A 20,986-nucleotide genomic window follows, 5' to 3' on the forward strand; every position below is an offset into this window, starting at 1 on the left:
GTTGGCGGCGGCTTTTTTGTTCAAAAAAGCTGTGCTTCGATTTAATCAAATTCACGAGTCAGAGCGGAAGCAGCGCTGTCGCCTGCACAAGTATCAACGCTGTATACTGTACTATTGTTCATGTCCAACTGTCCTTTAATGTTGGCATATTGAATACGTAGCTCTTTCATTGATTTGCTCGAGTTGCAGATTGGTATTGCTCTTTCTCTATAAGCAGCTAGCATTATCGGCTTCGTCAGAGCCTAGAAAATCAAACTCACCGGCGATTTATCTGCTCTAGCGCCTCATAATCCTGCAGAAAGTATTCATACGATGAACATACTCAACGAAGAACACATCGATTGCTACCTTACCTTACTTGTTGAATCTGATAACGTAAGAGACCACTAAGTACGATAACTATGAGTTCCAAGGACTTTATAGGGGACCTGGCAGCCCGCCCCATTGGCCAAAACCCGCATAATTCATGATATGGGGCCGGTTCGTTTGTGATAGCAATATACCCATCCTTTCCGTTCAATTTTGGACTTTTGACAGTTATCCAAAATACCTCTAGCGTTCTGCGTGCTATGATCTCGAGCTCGAAGGATAGCATCCTAACTTCTACCTCTATATCACAGTTTTCATTTTTTCTACGGTCTGCTCGGAGTGGGGTGGAAAGCTTGGATTTTGCGAGCCCATCTACGTGAACCTTTACCCGAATACACGCTGGATGTTCCGTTTCTCCTATGTAATCGTCACCACTCGACCTGCACGTGATACGATACACCACTTCTGAAACAATGCAATCACCCTCTCTGCCATATGGGCAAACCACACAGCTGGGAGTTGTGCAGAGTCGGTTATACGCTCGATTATGTACCAGCTGACACTTGATTTCACAACAATTACGTCATTCTGTAGACGAGCTTGGCGGAGGCAACTCCGTACTGCTCTGCTCACATCATTACGTATGTAGAGAAAAAAGAACGGGATCTTTTCTGGGCCGTCCATTGGACGTTGGTTCTTCGAGAAAGAAGTCGTGTCTGTCGACTAACCCAATCTCCAGTCCATTGATATTCCATCCATTCTAGCCGTTGTTTTCATGTACAGAATCGAAAAGTCCATACTGGACACCAAACCGCTGCTGCATTGTCGTTACATCGATAATTCTTGCGTCGTCTGCCTAACACAGGCAGAATTGGGCACGCTCTTGAATCTTCTAACCCAGCAGTGCCCGCACATTTCAGAAGCGTAAAGGTTCGAATTTCTTTGAACCTTGGCATAATGATTGCAACTATTCTGTCGTCTATGTAAAGCAAAAGTCAGCCAGTAAGAATGTTAACCGTCCTCATTACGGCTAACGTTTTTGCGTTGTCGCCTTCGTCAGAGCCCGAAAAGTCAGAGTATTTGCAACATAACCTCCCAACCGAATCGTTGTGCTCACCTTAGTAGCCACGTTGCCGTTCTGTTAGCAGATATAAGCGTCAATGAATGCTAATTTCCGTTAATACTAATTAGGACGCGACCCGCATATGACTCCGTAGATCAAGATCCCAAAGGTCTTGATAAAGAGCTAGCTCATTGATCACGGCTATGCACTCTTTCTTTCTATTCATTTTTGACTTTTAGCGTTTATGCAAAACGCCTTCACAGTTCTAATTCACAGTTTTGCAAGCCACAACTTCGGGGTTCGTACGATAGGATCATGGCAGCAATGCAAAAAGGAGCATTTCCATGATATTTTCTGCGATGAGGTTCGAGAGGAGTCGCTGCATTCGAGTGTTTCGTCCCATTTGGAAGTTCTTTAATACGAAATCAAAGTGGTAGTCCTCGCCGGTGTATTGGTCAAATGTTTTGCGCGGAATTAGACTACATCAGAGACCATGTAGTCGCCTTACTTTCCAAATGAACATAGTAGGACAGAAGAGATCGTGCATTCTATTTCGAACCAATTGGTTATTGAGATTTGTGAGAAGTGCTCCCACAATTCTTACTTGGTCACGGGATCGTTTTTTTTTACCAGACTAGCCTTTATCGCTCGCCGCAACTTGTCGGTAATAAACAGCATACAGAAATTGATCTTATTCGAACCATCCGCATTTTCACAACCTAATAAAGTATCCTCTTATAGAATGAAGAAAGTTAGTGCAGTTATGCACTTCGCTGGATTGTTGGGTTTTCGAAGAACTGAGTGATTTAAAATGAAAATTGATACAGAAGGCGGCAATGAAAGCTTTATGCTAATAAATAAAAATAAAGTGAGTTTTTATAACTTTAAGCAGTTTTTTTAGTCAAACAGCACTTGTCTGGGAATTTCCCTAGGAACATACATTACATATAGGTTTAATTTTAACTTACATGTGTGGAGCCGCGTATACAAATCTGATTGCTACCTGATCGTGATGGCCCTCTTTTCACTAAACGCAATCAGACATTCGAGTGTATATATTGGGAACGTAAGCACGCTCGCGTAAGCATGATCTGCAGTACAAGGGCGAAGGATGGCACCTGTGTGCTGCATTTTTTCTATCGAGACAAAATGTCCCGATAGAAAAAATTAAGGATGGGAAAAATGGCTTTTTTCCCCATCCTTGTCCTATCAAAAATTTGGAAAATCGGCAAGGCCCTCGAGATCGGTTGATACAGCATCTGATAGAGAAAATCCTCGGCTACATACTGAAGGATGATTTGCTTCGCACTAAGTTACTCCGAGTTATTGAATTTTATTCAAAATCACACACTTTTCCGTGCGTGAGCGGAAATTAGGATTTTGGCGATTTTTTCCGTTGCAAAAAAAAAAACGGGACAGCGTTTTAAAAGATCACCCATATATTCGAATGAAGAGTCTAAGGAAACTCTTATGTGCAAAATTTCTCCTTTCTGGATAATCTGGTCTTCTCAAAATTTAAGTGGGACAACTCCAAAAAAAGTCGGAAAATTTTAAATTTCGTTCTATCAAAATTTCAAAAAAGCTAGAAGGTAGAGAAGAACAGCGATGTGACTGTTTTTTTTTTGGCAAACCTTCTTTTCCCAGAAACTACTTCAAATTTTTCTTTTGGTCCTCTTATGACGAAGTTATTCGCGATCTCTCAAACCTAACAATATGCACACAATCTGAGCTTTTTTGGTCTGAAATTTTGTTAAATTCACTTTTGAACTGACGTATACCACGTAAAATCAAATTCTTCATTTTTTAGAAGTTGTTTCAAGTTTCTATCTTTTTTGCAATAATTTGTCTCAGCCGAATGTGGAACCTACGTGGTCCTATTCATTCATTTTCAAATTGAAATGGTAATGGTTCTACTCGGAACTAGGAGGCCACATTGTCATATTGCAGTGACAGAATGTTGTTTTTTCCTTTCATTTTTTTTTTCTTCGTCCCTCTGTAATTCGACCTATGCACCTAACTATCCTATTTTTGGTCGTATTATGTCCTTTAATCAGTGTTTAAAGCTAATCCATAGACTTTAGAGTAGCAATAGAATAGAATAAAAATGGAAATATTTCAGTATCGGGATTTCAACAACATTTCAGCAAATTTGCGTCTTCTAATAAATGTTATCTCTTCGTTCCTGTCAGCCACAGATTTTAGCGTTTGCCATTTGTTCCCCGGCCAATTTTCGACTTTTCGAGACACAAATTTGAAATATCCAATATATTAAATTAGCAGCAATCGAGAACTGTTGTAGGAACGTTGAAGGAGAGGAAGAAGAAAGGGAGAGGGGAGGGCGGTTCGTATTCGAGAGTGCCGTGTCCCATCACCACGCTTAACTCTGGCTGCTCTCAAGACGTTAGAAGGGCTGACCTTGCCACATAAGCTGACAAACAAAAATTGCTGTGTTTATGCATCTGAGAAAACACGTTTTTTTCTGAATAACTTGCTTAAATGAAAACCTATCGGTAGAGTGAAAGGTATATAATCGCTATGGAATTTTTCATTCTATACAATGGTAACTCGCTTGGCCTGAAAAATACGCAACTTTTACTTTTTCTGTATGTGCCATCGCCACTTTTTTAAACTCTTTTGTTCATTTTAGTTCCTCTCGTGGTGACCAGGAGCACAACTTAGGTGAGTATCAAGGTTCACCTCGCCAACCATCCTAAAGTAAGGGGCCATCGGCTTCAACCATGGCAGGTATGCCTGTAACGTCTTGGTGTGAAGGGATTCACTTTCTAATCTGTTTCTTTTTATGCAGTTGCTCTCGATTACCATTTGATGTGATGTGTGATCAGAATCATGATAGCATTCCAAAATCTGTATGTATAGAAGGCTAACCACGCACAATTACACAAAAAGGACAATAATTAAATTGCTGCGAACTAAGATCAAAAAGCAGAAGAAACTTCAGAACTAAATTAAAGGAACCTTACTAAGAGTATGTAATTTGTTTGAAGTGCTCCACCTGAAGCAGTTGGAATTTTTTCTATTGGGACATTTTGTCTCGATGGAAAAAATGCAGCACACAGGTGCCATCCTTCGCCCTTGTACTGCAGATCATGCTTACGCGAGCGTGCTTACGTTCCCAATATATACACTCGAATGTCTGATTGCGTTTAGTGAAAAGAGGGCCATCACGATCAGGTAGCAATCAGACTTGTATACGCGGCTCCACACATGTAAGTTAAAATTAAACCTATATGTAATGTATGTTCCTAGGGAAATTCCCAGACAAGTGCTGTTTGACTAAAAAACTGCTTAAAATTATAAAAACTCACTTTATTTTTATTTATTAGCATAAAGCTTTCATTGCCGCCTTCTGTATCAATTTTCATTTTAAATCACTCAGTTCTTCGAGTCCTATTATGTTCATTTGGAAAGTAAGGCGACTACATGGTCTCTGATGTAGTCTAATTCCGCGCAAAACATTTGACCAATACACCGGCGAGGACTACCACTTTGATTTCGTATTAAAGAACTTCCAAATGGGACGAAACACTCGAATGCAGCGACTCCTCTCGAACCTCATCGCAGAAAATATCATGGAAATGCTCCTTTTTGCATTGCTGCCATGATCCTATCGTACGAACCCCGAAGTTGTGGCTTGCAAAACTGTGAATTAGAACTGTGAAGGCGTTTTGCATAAACGCTAAAAGTCAAAAATGAATAGAAAGAAAGAGTGCATAGCCGTGATCAATGAGCTAGCTCTTTATCAAGACCTTTGGGATCTTGATCTACGGAGTCATATGCGGGTCGCGTCCTAATTAGTATTAACGGAAATTAGCATTCATTGACGCTTATATCTGCTAACAGAACGGCAACGTGGCTACTAAGGTGAGCACAACGATTCGGTTGGGAGGTTATGTTGCAAATACTCTGACTTTTCGGGCTCTGACGAAGGCGACAACGCAAAAACGTTAGCCGTAATGAGGACGGTTAACATTCTTACTGGCTGACTTTTGCTTTACATAGACGACAGAATAGTTGCAATCATTATGCCAAGGTTCAAAGAAATTCGAACCTTTACGCTTCTGAAATGTGCGGGCACTGCTGGGTTAGAAGATTCAAGAGCGTGCCCAATTCTGCCTGTGTTAGGCAGACGACGCAAGAATTATCGATGTAACGACAATGCAGCAGCGGTTTGGTGTCCAGTATGGACTTTTCGATTCTGTACATGAAAACAACGGCTAGAATGGATGGAATATCAATGGACTGGAGATTGGGTTAGTCGACAGACACGACTTCTTTCTCGAAGAACCAACGTCCAATGGACGGCCCAGAAAAGATCCCGTTCTTTTTTCTCTACATACGTAATGATGTGAGCAGAGCAGTACGGAGTTGCCTCCGCCAAGCTCGTCTACAGAATGACGTAATTGTTGTGAAATCAAGTGTCAGCTGGTACATAATCGAGCGTATAACCGACTCTGCACAACTCCCAGCTGTGTGGTTTGCCCATATGGCAGAGAGGGTGATTGCATTGTTTCAGAAGTGGTGTATCGTATCACGTGCAGGTCGAGTGGTGACGATTACATAGGAGAAACGGAACATCCAGCGTGTATTCGGGTAAAGGTTCACGTAGATGGGCTCGCAAAATCCAAGCTTTCCACCCCACTCCGAGCAGACCGTAGAAAAAATGAAAACTGTGATATAGAGGTAGAAGTTAGGATGCTATCCTTCGAGCTCGAGATCATAGCACGCAGAACGCTAGAGGTATTTTGGATAACTGTCAAAAGTCCAAAGTTGAACGGAAAGGATGGGTATATTGCTATCACAAACGAACCGGCCCCATATCATGAATTATGCGGGTTTTGGCCAATGGGGCGGGCTGCCAGGTCCCCTATAAAATCCTTGGAACTCATAGTTATCGTACTTAGTGGTCTCTTACGTTATCAGATTCAACAAGTAAGGTAAGGTAGCAATCGATGTGTTCTTCGTTGAGTATGTTCATCGTATGAATACTTTCTGCAGGATTATGAGGCGCTAGAGTAGATAAATCACCGGTGAGTTTGATTTTCCAGGCTCTGACGAAGGCGATAACGCCAAGACGTTAGCTGTTAATAAAGATCAATACCAATCATGGCTACAATGCGTACTGTTTTCAATCAAATGTTCACAAATCACTGGGAAGCAGGGCCCCGAATATCCGTGAGTATCAGAACAGAAAATGATTCCATGTTCCAGGAGAACGAACAAAGAGTTCCGTTTGCTATAAAAGTCTAAAATAAAAAATCTCTAGAGTATCAGTCTGCTGGGATGCGCCAATGCGTTTGACTACAATTCGTAGTCGTTGAAGTTTTATGAGCGCGTGTTGGCCTATACACTTATTTGCGGGGATAAACCGATGTATCAAATCAGTGTTTCATCCTCCCAGACAAGTCTGGTACCAATTTATCGATCCGCCGGAATGAAAGGTTTGATTGACACTAGGGAGGTTTCGAACAATCAATCGATCAGCGCAATCATAGCCGGATCTCTCGACGAGTACGCTATATTAACCCCAATTATTATGTCAAACAATTAATGGACAAGCAAACAAACAAACGAACCTCTACTTTGTTCGTGCAAACCGAACAATTACACACAAAACAAAACTGGTCTTGAAGGATTTTGTTTCGTTCTTCTGTGAGACCCATCAGATCAACGTATGATATAGTGAGCTGAAAATAAACATAATCTCAAGTCGTGAAAAGACTAGCAGAGTTCGTTCAGAAGTTCGCGGTCTTTGGCTGCGTTCCATTGTATTGCTGATGACCCTGCCAATTACATCTGCATCTTTCCACAACTCCATCTTCGGACTGGAAGCACTGGCTGGAAGCCCTAGCTGCGCCGCAGCAATACAGTTCAGTCACCTGCGAGTGGTTCAGCCAGCATCGATTCAAAAGTAACCGCTTACGCCGTACTGTAGCATGTATGTAGCAAATCAAGACCTTTTGACTGTAATGTATGAATATGAATATGAAATGATCTGTTCCTATTGGAAGTGCCATTTCCTAACCAAGATTAGCAAGATGTCCTTAGATATTGTTTACATTGACAAAAAAATGACCTATAGGTGGTATGCATTTAGAAATATCGAAGAAAAAGAGAAAAAAGCGCAACTGAGTACAGTACAACCCACAGGTGATCGTACGCAACAAATTAAAAATAACGTCCAGCTTCCATATCATACAGATTAACTCAGCGTGAATTTCTATGCGATTAGGAGCTTCCAACGCAATTAATGTCAAAGATCGTGGTACTTACTTTCACACTAATTTTAACGGCGACCATAAAGTTGTCCATTTAAAAGTGAGCACACGAAAAATACTCAGAACACTTATAACCTTGAACTGAGAACTTTCCAAAGAAGAAAACGGTAGACATTATTGTCGATTTCCTTCGTTCTTTTTGGACAATTTTTGGCAAACTGAAGATCTGGTTATCTGATAAGCCCTAAACAAAGAAAAGATGAAAGTGTAAAGCTTAGGTTGTTAGTGTAAATCAAATCTAAAGACATATCGAACAGAGTAAGCTCCGACGAGCTACTGATTGAAAAAGGGAGACTTAAAGATACAGAAATAATACACATTTACTCTTATGCTCAGCAACAACAAATCACTGAACTGGAACATAGTTCCCCATATTTCTTGGAAAGGCTACTTTCTAAACAACTGCAACTCAATAACTCCAGTTCCACTAAGCCTCAAAATTATTGCGACAATTAGTTACCCGCGCCATCCAGCTCCTACAACATTCCTTGTTCCCAACAAATCATACACTCCTTCCATTTCTAAACGAAGTTTTATAAAGATTACAGCGTCGCTTATTTCAAATATCCCTTCTGGGATCTAGCAGAGAAACTCTGCCTTTTGGTACTTCGCTAAATTAGGAGACAGTTGCTAAGGAGCCATGCTATTAAGGTGCAACAATCCATTGTGCCTGCAGCAGAGGCTGTCAGCAGTCAAGCGCAAACATACCTTCGACAAACGGTAACCCTTAGGCTCTACTGGTATTTCGCAGCATGTTATTCCCGACAAGGTGATGAGATTGACTTTCTTTGTTTTTTATAATGTAAGAAAGCTGAAGCTCGTAATGCACCTAATCTTCAAAAGCAGAGTTTACTTAGGAAATATGTATATGTGGTGTTTCTAGGCGTGTGGTGGCGCCTCCAATAAGATGATGGCTTATAATAAGCGCTAACGACGTAATAAGCTAGGATGCGCATTGTTAGACATGCACGGTTCCCACGACAACTTATCCTAAGAAAAGGGGAAAGAGATGGCCACGGCAGTAGTTAATTGCGCTGCGCCGCAGTTTATAACCATAACGCTCTGCTCGCCTTACGCCCATCGTTTTTAGCATCACTAGTCGTCAACTAAGATTTGCGAAACATGCCCTTCAGCTATCCTTTTAGGTGTCTTGAGGAAACAATGCTGACGGATTGTCTCTGTACGGAGTATCCATTGTCTGCGTACAGCGATATACCAAGCGATTGTTCACGAACAGTCAAAAATAAAAAAAGGGGAAGTTTTACTTATGTAAAGTAGGCAAGTCGGAACTTCTACAAACTATTACAATATCTGATATGCTCTAAATGCTCTGCATACGTTCTTTTTTAATTTTTTTCTATGCATTTTTTCTGTTTCAATGTTGCAACGTTGTCAGCCTGATATATTTTTCTACCACTACAGAGTTTCTATGGATTTTCTATGCCCTTGGTTTTATTCGTTTTCAATTAACTCCACTCTCTACCCTTCCGCTTTTAGGTTTCTTACGCCTATTCTCTTTTCCTGTGTTACTACCATTACGTTTTTAAGACTCTCCTAGAAGCTAACCCTAACACGCGAAAATAAATACGAACACCGTGCACAACTTCAGTGGGTTGGTCATGGATCAGCGTGGTTCAAAAATAGTAGCCAGCCAAAGGCAGATACGCCCACTCTGACCAACCGATCTTCCGCAGACACTAACTTATTCGGGTGGACATGATCAGCTGTGAATTCCTGACGATCCTCCACTTTAACAAACAACAGTGGCATAATTTATTAACTGTAGAATTACCAGCATTTTGCCGGTACGGGTAAGGACGAAAAAGCAAAGTGTATAACACCTCGCCTTAGCACACACCATCAAGCAACTGGGAGAGAGTTTTGGCATCACGTCAGAGGGAAACTAGCAGAGCAGTCTTTGAACAAGGCCAACCAATCACTCCATCTCCTTGGGACTGGTGAGTTGGAAATAGAATTCCGAGGACAGAACCAGCGAAGAGGACCTCCGTCACACTTATATGGTTAATTCCATCTGACGAAATAGAGGCAAATGCCAGAGCGTCTGTCAGAGCCGACGCACACTCGGAGAACAGGGCGCGTTCTACACCCCATAATCTTGACATGACCAGCATTGCAATACAAGACGTCGCCACAAGTTCCGGGCGCTCGCGTAAGCATGATCTGCAGTACAAGGGCGAAGAATGGCACCTGTGTATTGCAGGGGACAAAATGTCCCGATAGAAAAAATTCCCATTGCTTCAGGTAAAGCACTTCAAAGATCGTCCGATGAAAACAATAATTGTGACTGAAAAATGTCTACTTCACTACTACTACTATGTTTCTCAAACTACATACTCTTAGTAAGGTTCTTTTAATTTAGTTTTGAAGTTTCCTTTGCTTTTTGATCTTAGTTCGCAGCAATTTAATTATTGTCTTTTTTGTGTAACTGTGCAAGGTTAGCCTTCTATACATACAGATTTTGGAGTGCTATCATGATTCTGATCACACATCACATCAAATGGTAATCGAGCGCAACTACATAAAAAAACAGGTTAGAAACTGAATCCATTCACACCAAGACGTTACAGGCATACCTGCCATGGTTAAAGCCGATGGCCATCCTTACTTTAGGATGGTTGGCGAGGTGAACCTTGATACCCACCTAAGTTGTGCCCCTAGTCACCACGAGAGGAACTAAAAAAAACAAAAGAGTTTAAAAAAGTGGCGATGGCACATACAGAAAAAGTAAAAGTTGCGCATTTTTCAGGCCAAGCGAGTTACCATTGTATAGAATGAAAAATTCCATAGCGATTATATACCTTTCACTCTACCGATAGGTTTTCATTTAACCAAGTTATTCAGGAAAAAACGTGTTTTCTCAGGTGCATAAACACGGCAATTTTTGTTAAACATTAAACGCATTTTCACAACCTAATCAAGTATACTCTGTATAGAGTGAAGAAAGTGAGTGTAGTTATGTACACTTCACTGGATTGTTGGATTTTCGAAGAAATGAGTTATTTAAGATGAAAACTGATACTGAAGGTGGCAATAAAAACAGTGAATTTCTATAATTTAAAACACTTTTTAGCCACACCGCACTTGTCTGGGAACTTCCCCAGGAACTTATATAACATATAGGTTTAATTTATATCTTACATGTATGGGGCCGCGTATACAAGTCTGATTGCTGCCTTATCGTGATGGTGCTGCTTTCGCCAAACGCGATCAACCACTGGAGTGTACACGTTAGGAAAGCACGAGCTATACAGCCTGCACAGCTATCTGGTACAAGAATCCTATATGTTGCAAAAGGTGCTGTCGTCTTGCACATCGCCAAAGCCTACAACCTGAAAGGTCAACTACCTGAAGGGAGCATGGAATCTCTGGCAGAAGCATCCAGTTTCCTCACGCTGAACATTATTGAGTGAACTCCAGAAAACCGCCCTGCTAGGCTTCTATGATGTCTCTGTGTACCGTTCGCTACGTCGTAGGAAACACGCATCAGAGATCGGCCCGTCATCAGCATAGGAGACTATACTATCTATTTCGGTGGTGTTGATTAATAGAATATAGGAGGCCACGCTACAACTTGAAGGAACGACTACAACTTGGTAGAAGAATCTGCCTCGATGTCGTCTAGATGCGCCTTTGTACGACCGCGGGATCACATACGGACGTGAACTCTAGATCGTTAGTGCACACACACCTACGGAAATCGCTGAATACAACAAGGATACATTCTATGATGAACTTAATGAACTCGAACAACAATTCGATGTGCTAGGAAAATGGTATTACCCAGCGGAGCGCACACCGACAACGGTAACTTATGTGAAGAGAAGAGATGGACCCCATTATCGCTTCAACGTTTAAAAGGAAGCATCGATGCCAATCAATCGTCAGCTTGCGTGGCAAGGACTAAAGAGCAGCGCAAGCGGAAGATGATAACTATCAAACTTTAGCTCGACTACGTTCTGACGAAGAACATTCCTCAGTCAGATATCCGAGAGTACAGAGCTGCTGGGATGTAGCATTCGACTTAAACCACCGTCCAATTCTTCTTAGCTTCGAGATACTGTTCCACCATCAAAACGGAGAAGTTCCTAAGAGATAAATCGATACGGCAGGTCAGAACGAAATTTTTCCAACCTGTGTCTATCCTTGTTGGAGTAGAAAGACCAGGAAGAAGCTGTGCGATGCGGATTCACGAAGTGCATCCAGGGGGCTGCAAAGAAAACGCTCTCAACTCTAATACCGCGGAAGAAGTTTGCCTTAGCATCTGCGGAAGCAGAATCCACATATAAGTCTGCATGTGCCGCCCACAACAACGGTGATTTCAGCCAAGAAAAGCGGATGTGAAGGAGATTGTCTCGTCAACTGCGAAAAGATCGCAAAAACGAATGGACGTCAGGGGCGAACGAGCTCGAGAACGCGTGCGAGGACAGGAACCCTCGAAAAGCCTATGATTTACTGAAACAGTATGGCGATAAGATGAAAAGATGGCTGTCAGTGGAGCAACCCTACCAATTCGGAGGAATCAATTAAGACCTTGCTGAACCGGAAAGCCCCATCAGCTTTCGAATTCGAGCACGTTCATAAATCGACATATGCGGTTAAGGGCATCACCCCACGAATCTGAGGTGGTACGAATTTCAGGTGGAGTATTCGTATAAGGGATCGTAGATTAAGGAGAGGGGAGTGATTCCGTCCATTTCTTCCTAAAGTTTAAAGTTTAAGGGATAAAGTTTCTGGCGTCAATCAATCCGCTTGGGATGCGCCCCCACGTTCACTTCAATTCAGAATCGTTTGAGGTTTACAAACGTGTAACTGGCCTATACAATGACCTGCGGTGACTAGCCGATGTGTCAAGTCAGTGTTTTTATCCTCCCAGACAAATCTTTTACCAATTTATCGACTCCTAGGGGATGAAAGGCTTGGTGAGCACTAGGGCGGATTCGAACCTCCGATCGATTGTGCAGGAAGCGGAACCTCTAAGCGCTACACTACACCCGCCCTCATTTCTTCCTAGTTGCCATAAAAACAGCCCGGTAGATACGGCTTCGAGCGTTCCGCTGCGCTATTTTCTACAACGAGTTCGATTGGAGCGCGCCAGCCGTGTGCGCACACAGCATCTTCCGGGCCGTTTTTTACGCCAATTAGCAAGAAATGGACGAAATTACCCAATCCACGATCTCGTATACGAATACTACACCTGAAATCCGTACCACCTCAGATTCGTGAGGTGATGCCTTTAACGAAGAACCAATGACAGAGTCGGAGATTTTGGTCTGTATCCAAAAGATGAAGAATGGAAAGTTTGGTGGAGACGACGAACGCGCAGAAATGCTGAAATCTCTTCCTCTTTCCGGGATTCGAGAGATGACGAAGATCATCCGTTCAATATGGATTGACGAATGGAAACCTGACTCGTGGACACACGCTATCATAGCTCCACAAAAAGGTATCCGTAACGGGCCCGGCCCTAGGAGCAATCGACGAAGCTTTTCCCTGTGTGTTATTTGCAAGGTTTTGGAGCGTAGTAGCGTATCTTTATAGATGCAGTATCTATCGTATAATCTGTCCCTAATATGATAACTGCCTGATACTGTGTGCAGACCGAATCTTCTGTATCGTCAGGCGAATGAAGGTTCCGTCCAGAATCACTACAAAAGATAGAATATAGAAAATATACAGTGGCATGCCGAGGTTTCAAGAAACGAGAACGTTTGGACAAGTAACTCAACTCACATTTGACTTATGTTGTATGTCAACTTTTATGCCTAGTTTAGGAGAGGAGCTTCTCATTTTCTATCCTAATTTCCACTACTCAAAGATTTTCCACTTCCCGAAACCTGAATGGGGACTTCGTCAAAAGTCACATCTGGTTCCAACAGAAATTTTCAAGAGAAGACTAGGAATCCACTGAAAGTTAACATCTAACTATCCTGTAGAGCAACTCCTCTCCTAAAAAGAGGTTTCAAAAATGTTAATTGATATGATCTCTAGATGAATTTGTAAGCGTTCTCTTAAATCTAGCAAAATCGAGGAAAACTGAGGAGACAGAAAAGGAAAGGTTGAGGTCATTTTTTGAGGAAGTTGTGTCTCAGCGTTACACTTGTTGGCTCTATTTGGCCCACCATCCTTGAATTTATGAAATAACTGGAAGTCGTACACTACGATCGTATTTCTTTCCTTCCTCCGGAGAACGCATCACTGCGGTTGCACCTTCGAAGCGCACAAAAACATCTGGTATGCAAGAGTGGTTCTGAGCTGATATCCTTAAAGGAAAGTTATAACATAATAGGCGATAGTGTTTAGAGGAAATAGCTACCCAAGATATAATCCAGTTCCCAGTGTTTTAGAGCTGTTATCGGTGATTGAAAACGCATTAGTAACTATCTGAAACTTGAAAAAGCAAAAATGATAAGTACTTTTCATGCACATCTGAAAGAACTGAATGTAGATTTACCCGTCTTTGTCTAAAACCAGGGTCAAGCGAGTGATGGGATTTTCCCGTTGGGAGGTCATAAGGGAGTGTGCGATAGGCAGTAGTGAATGGAGGATAGCATGATAAACAGGAAAGAATATCACATAGTCATAGTCACGCAGTGTAATAATGTGTTTATTTATTTATTTATTGAACGATATCACAATGCTACACTGTGTCGTTGCATGCTTTGTCTCCATCTGCGCACATCAGTAGTGGCGGTTCGCATCCATTTTTCTCCAAACTCCAATAAGAACGAACCTCTCCATCTTGTTTTTGGTTGGCTAAATTGCCGTTTCCAAATCCATAGTCTCCATTCGGTAGTCATTTTCGTCCATCGGGTTGTCCTTTGCAGCACACATCTTTCTGGCCCACGTCCATTTTCTTTCAGTTGCTCTAGCCCTGATATCTAGGGAGTTTTGCAGTACTTTCCAACCATAAGTTCGTACGATGCATAAAAACAGTTACACCAAACATTCTTCTCATTATTTGCTGTTGAGCTATCTGTAGCGCTTTGAGATCCTTGCTTCTTGTAGCCGAAGTTTCACAGCGGAGACAAGACTCCACACATTTTGTATAAAGCCGACGTTTGTACTTCATTGGAAATCTTCTTTTTGTGAAATATGCACGGAATCGGTTGAATGTGTTCCAACCGGAGCGAATTCGTCTATTTAGCTCGGTTATTAGATTCCTATCAAAGGATATGCATTGACCAAGATAAACAAAGTAGCTGCAGTATATAGTCGATATAGTGATGTCCAGATTATGCTATGCTCCACAGAATCAAACGCTTTCGAGTAGTCAACCAAAGCTATGTACAGTGGAAAATTATACTCAAGGCTTTTCTCTATCAATTTGTTAATGACGTGAATGTGATCTAGGGTGGAAAAGTTGCGTCGAAAGTCATCTTGTTCGAGGGGTTGGTTGATTTCTACGGAAGCATTCATTCTTTGTAAAATGATGGAACTAAATACCTTATATATGAGGGACAACAGTGCAATTGGGCGGTAGTTGTTGATATCAAGGTGTTCCCTTTTTTAAACAACAACAATAGTGAAGGATCGGGAAGCGTAGTCGGGAGCTTTTCTCTCTCAAGGCAATCATTAAAATGTTTGGAATCTTTGAACACATCACATCCGGTTATCAGCACTTCGGCAGTGTTCGAATGTGGATCTGGCGCTTTTCCCAGCTTCATTTTCTTTACCGCATGGGTGACTTCATCTGCTAGGACTGGTGGCACATCGTCGAGTTGATAGCATGGTATTGAGGTACTACAGGTAATCTTGCTCAGGAGAATAACTGGTTATAAAATTCTTCGACTAATTTGGCGACGTCATCAGGAGATCCCTCGATTGAGCCGTCTTCTTTCCTTAGTTGTGTCAATGTTTTGTGAAGATTAGGTTTGCCTGTAGAGCTCTTCGAACGCTAACACATCTAGATTGACGTAATCGCATCAGATGTTTCTGCTCGATGTCTGTTTTCAAAGAGAGTCGCAGTGTTTTGCTGACGATTGAAAATTCCACAGCGTTTTTGACAACTGTTGCTGTAAAAGTCGATGTCGAATTTCATACAGTCTTCTTGTCGTGTTGGAAATGTGGGTCTCTTTCGTTCTAGATGTGGCAGCACTAGCGGCTATTTTTATTGTAGCTTTCAGTCGATTATAACAACTTAGATCGGCGGTAGCTGGGAGCTGCTTCAAAGTAGAACGGAAAATCGATCTATTCAGGACTGTCTTACACTTGGGGTTCTTTTGAAAGTGGTGGAATTTGGACTGCAGACGAATTTTAGCCATGACAAGCCGATGATCACTATCAAAGTGGAACCGACCGATGGTGTCCACGTCAAGGAAATTGGAGGGGTTCGTTAAGAAGACAAAATCGATGACATTTCTTCTATTCATATTAGGAGATATCCATTTCTATTTTCTGGTAAGCCTTTTCGGAAAACGGTTATTCACCAAATACAGCTCACCTTCCGAACAAAAACTAGCATGTGTTTCCTCTTCAATTGCGCATTCCTAGACCACATGGTCCTATAAATTTCCCTCCCAATTCTCCACATCCAACTTTAGCGTTAAAGTCTCCAACGACAAATTCTTATGTGGAATATCTAATTTGTGGAGATTTTTGGAAACGTAATAGCAGTGCTTCAGAAACAACTTGAAGGAAATCGGCGTATTCGTTATCACCATAGTCAGTCGTTGGTGCCAACACTTGAATCACACGAAAACGGCTGGTTTTCGTTACGATGTCGATGTATGAGGCTCTGTCACGAAGAGGGTAAAAAAGCAGCAATTAATCCACTTCTTATTGACCAGGAATCCTGTTGAATCGGAAAAGAAAATCATATGGCCGCTTAGGTATAATTTTAAAACTTCGTATCCTCGTCTTTGTGTACTACATAATCAGATGATATCAAAAGATACCTCCATTGTGGCCTCTTCCAACGCAGCGATTCTTGTCCTGGAGCGCAGGGTGCGACAGCTCATAGTGCCAATCAGCATAGTGGACAAATGATTCAACATCAGGTTGTCCAGGTGACTGATGCGAAGATACGTGAGGGGAAGCGGGGAAGTACCTAGCGCTCACGGTGGTATTAGTAGCAAAAGTCAATCTATGTCTGTGACACGAAGTTGCAACGTGACGGCGATCCGATGGCGCAACGGGGTGCCACGAGTCCCACGGCGGCGTCTCGAAGCGGTAAAATGGGGTGACACAGGTTCGAGGGCGTGGAGTTGGTGTGCCGTTGTGCAGTAGTACGTTGTGTAGAACAATAACTTGGTGTGCATGTGGCGGAAGGTGAACCAGGCACTGTGAACCGTTTCACATTCATGGCCACTTCACGTGTTGCGTTGCACCTCTACGACTGCTCCGCGTGTCTATTTGCACGTTTGTCTCAAGTTGGTAACATCTCTTCTTCAGGAAGTGGAAACACCCATGCAGACGGCTGCTTAAATAGTAACAAACAGTTTACATGATCTGACGTGGAACGTTGTCTTTATTAGTGCAATGATGTTGTTCACATCATTTTTTGTTAAACATCACTCTGTTATAGCAATTGGCGAAAATTCTAATTCAAATTTTACAGGAAATGCCACTACTACTAAACTTAATCGATCAGTGAAGGTTTCACAAAGTTCCATGCGTAGGAAAGTAGAAGCATTAACATTTCACTGAAGATGAATGAATGGGACGCAGGTTCCACACCCTGCTGAGCCAAATTTCTGCGGAAAAGCTAGAAACTTAAAACAACTAGTAAACGATGAAAATTTCAATTTTGTTCAGATTCTGTTTTTTAGCTATTAACTTTTTTCTGATTGCTAAGTCTGAATGATCACAAACAACTTCGTGATAAGAGGAACTAGAGGAATAATTTGAGTGGTTTTTTATAGAGGAAGGTATCCCCGACAAAACAGTCGTACCGCTGTTTCTTGCGACCTACTAGTTTTTTTTTTTGGAATTTAAACGGACAAATTTAGAATTTATCGACTTTTTTAGATTTTTCCCATCTAAAGTGTGAGAGAACCAAAAGTTCTGAAGAGGAGAAATTCTGCATGTGGGGGTTTCCTCGATCTCTCTATCCCATCATATGAGTGATTTTTTTTAAACGCTGCTCCGTTTTTCTGAATTGGAAAAACTCCCGATTTTTGATCGCGCGCCGAAAACTGTGTGATTTTGAGCAAGGTCTAGTAAATCGGAGTAACTTAGTGCGAAAAAAATCGCCATCAACTATGTTGCAGTCGAGTATTTTCTCTACTCTCAGATACTATATCACGCGATTGTCAGACCTTCGCCGTTTTTGCGAATTTTTAATGTTCTCATCTAAATACCAGCCTGAACGTCCGGCTAAAGCCGGATTTCACGCTTTTTTGCTTTTCCTCGCCTTCACAAATTACAATTGCCTTTTTCTACCAACGCTTTCTTCAATTTTTTTACCCGAAAATTTAATCATAGATGAAAGATTTTATGGTTTTTCCCTAAGCGCATCAGTTCTACATTTGAAGAACAATCAAACTTGATTTTACATCCATGTTTCTCTCAAATCTTAGTAATTTGGAAGCATTATTCAAAGTATGAGTCTCCTCCGTTTCCAAGTAATAGCAAGAAATGATGTGCTAGCATGAAATGACGTAAATATCACTATCGTGGTGATAAAAATAACGTTCTACGTCAGATCGCGTAAACTGTTGGTTATTATGTATTGTATTTAAGCAGCCGCTCGCACGTGTGCTTCCTCCTTTTGAAAAAAGGATGTTAGCTGCGTTGGGGAGACATGCTGAGAATTAGGTATGTGAAGGAACCATAGAAACCCATTCCACTGCGTTGGGGCTTTCGCGCACCAATCCGACGCAGTGGAAACCGTCTCTCCCCACTCTGTAGCTCTCTGGCCCCGCGCACCATCCCGACTCCATGAGACCCGTAACACCCCATTTTACAGCTATCTGGCTTCGATGCACAAATTCGACGCTGTAGGACCCGTCTCACTCAATTTTACCGCGCTAGGGCTCCAGCTTACCAAACCGACGCCATGGTATCCGTCTCCCTCTTTTTGGGATTTCTTGACTGAGACACATATACACAGGTGCACACACGTGACAGAATAAGCCCGTTATTATACAGCATAATAGCTTGCAAATTTGAGAGTATACATTCACATAAAAGTTTATTTACCTTCACTAACATATGAGAGAAACTAACTTGCCTTATCAACGCCAACATACATGTGTACATAGCTTTGCATAATGGTTAAAAGGTAGAGTGCTCGCCCAATGAGTCTTACATCATTATGGAGTATTTTCGTGACACACACACACACACACACACACACACACACACACACACACACACACACACACACACACACACACACACACACACACACACACACACACACACACACACACACACACACACACACACACACACACACACACACACACACATACACACACATACACATACACACACACACACACCGACTAAGCGCGTTATTATATAGCATGATATCAAAAAAAAAGAGCAGCATGACTGTTTTTAGGACAAACCTTCTCTAAAAAAACCGCCTAAGATATTCCTTTTGGTCCTCTTATCATGAAGTTACTTGCGATTTTTCAGACCTAACAATGTGCACAGAATCTGAGCTTTCTGGTCTTTAAATTCTATTAAATCCACCCTCAAACTGCTGAAAACTACGTATTGTTGAATTCTTCGTCTTTTAAAAGTAGTTTCACTTTTCTAACTCCTTTGCAAAAATATGACACAGCAAAGTGTCGAACCATTGTCGCCCTACCCCCCTACAAAATGTTGACTTTTTCGAGTTTCTTCTATGATTCAACCTATGCACCTGACTCTTCTTTCCCATTTTTCTCGTATGTATTATGTTATGTGTTTCAGTATTTGAAGATATTTCATAGGTTTTGGAATGAAAATAAAATAGAATAAAAATGAAGATATTTCAATACCAATACTTAAACAATATTTCAGCACATTTGCTTCTTCTACTACTCTGTGTTTCTTCGCTTCTGCCAGCCACTGAATTTCTCGTTTACCATTTGTTCCTCGGGTAATAGGGAAGGGGGGTCGTGTTCGTGTACTATCACAATGGACCTCAACACGACGATGTGACAAAAATGAGCGCACTCGTACAACCATAAAAAGTAAGACGTGTTGTGTGGGGATTATGTGTTGTTCACGTGCTTTCCATCGAATGCAGCTCATCAAACAAAAGTAATATAGTCTTTCCAATTTAGCAATGATCACATTTGATCTACAAGGAACACATGCATGTCATCCCCCAAATAAGCGAATTTAGGTTTATTCTGGAGAAAATAGTGGAGAAAGAGCGGAAGGTCACATTGTGAATACTGAACTACCTGATCATGAACCTGTTTTAACGTTTTCTGGAAACATAGGAAGTTAGCCAGTGTTCCTCGAGAACTTTAAAATAGTAACAACATTTAACAAGTGTTTGTACACTTGGCACCTTGGCAGTAACAATGGGAATCACCTGAGCACTAACGCCTCACCACCGCCATCACGCCTGATTCTATTTATATTATATTATATTATATTGTCTATTAATATTAACATTACCACGAGAAAAGCTATTTTTCCTTAAAGGCATCACATCACGAATCTGGGGTGGTACAGGTTTCAGGCGCGTAATGCCTACACGGGGTAGTAAATTGTGGGGAAGAGAATGACTCAGTACCTCTCTCTGTACCAGTGTAAACGGACGACTCCGGAACTGTTTCTTAGGACGGCTTCTGTTGCAATGGGCAACCTTTGCGCCCCACCTGCGATTCGTCCGAATAGGTTTTCGATGAATCGCAGATGTGAGGGCGCAAGAGTGCAACAGGGGACGTCGTAAGAAACAACGTTCCTTGGTCGTCCGTCTACACTGATACAGGGAGAGATGAACGGAATCACTCTCTTCCCCACAATCTACCACCATACATGCGATGGTCGGACCCCTTCGTTTTTGTACGGTTGGCAAAGGGACCCCCTTCATTTTTGGACGATTGGCGAAGGGACCCTCACCACTCACCCTCACCAACTTCACTCCTTGAGCTGGACCCCCTTTACCTGAGGAGGATCCGGCTCCTCCCTATCGCACCTATGTCTACCACCCCAGATTCGTGGGGTGATGCCTTTAACAGTCTTCATACGGACACTGTTTTGAGCCTGTACCTTGCCTGGTACATGCTGCATCGCACTTTGCATACAAAATTCGTCACGTAGACCATCGTAGGCCGCTGCAATTTTTACACAAAAATCGTTGAAAGATGCTAGCTTTGCAGTAGTTTGAAAACCCGATCAGGATAGTTTT

General features: G+C 41.9%; 1 protein-coding gene across 3 annotated transcripts in view; it reads right to left on the bottom strand.

Moving 5' to 3' along the window:
• The window catches only part of RB195_023371 (uncharacterized protein), a gene marked incomplete at both ends in the record, with an annotated part of 50,680 nt that overhangs the window by 27,431 nt on the left and 2,263 nt on the right, over positions 1-20,986 (bottom strand). For 2 of the 3 annotated variants that reach the window (XM_064210775.1, XM_064210776.1), the window contains 4 exons: positions 6,967-7,077; positions 13,844-13,949; positions 14,003-14,070; positions 16,584-16,661. In XM_064210775.1, the coding sequence (XP_064066654.1) occupies positions 6,967-7,077; positions 13,844-13,949; positions 14,003-14,070; positions 16,584-16,661 (363 nt within the window). Of the gene's footprint in view, positions 1-6,966; positions 7,078-13,843; positions 13,950-14,002; positions 14,071-16,583; positions 16,662-20,986 lie in introns of those variants that run through there. The other variant, XM_064210774.1, reaches the window with a different exon arrangement.

This window comes from Necator americanus, chromosome X, assembly GCF_031761385.1.
Source record: "Necator americanus strain Aroian chromosome X, whole genome shotgun sequence".
Classification (NCBI taxonomy): Eukaryota; Metazoa; Nematoda; class Chromadorea; order Rhabditida; family Ancylostomatidae; genus Necator; species Necator americanus.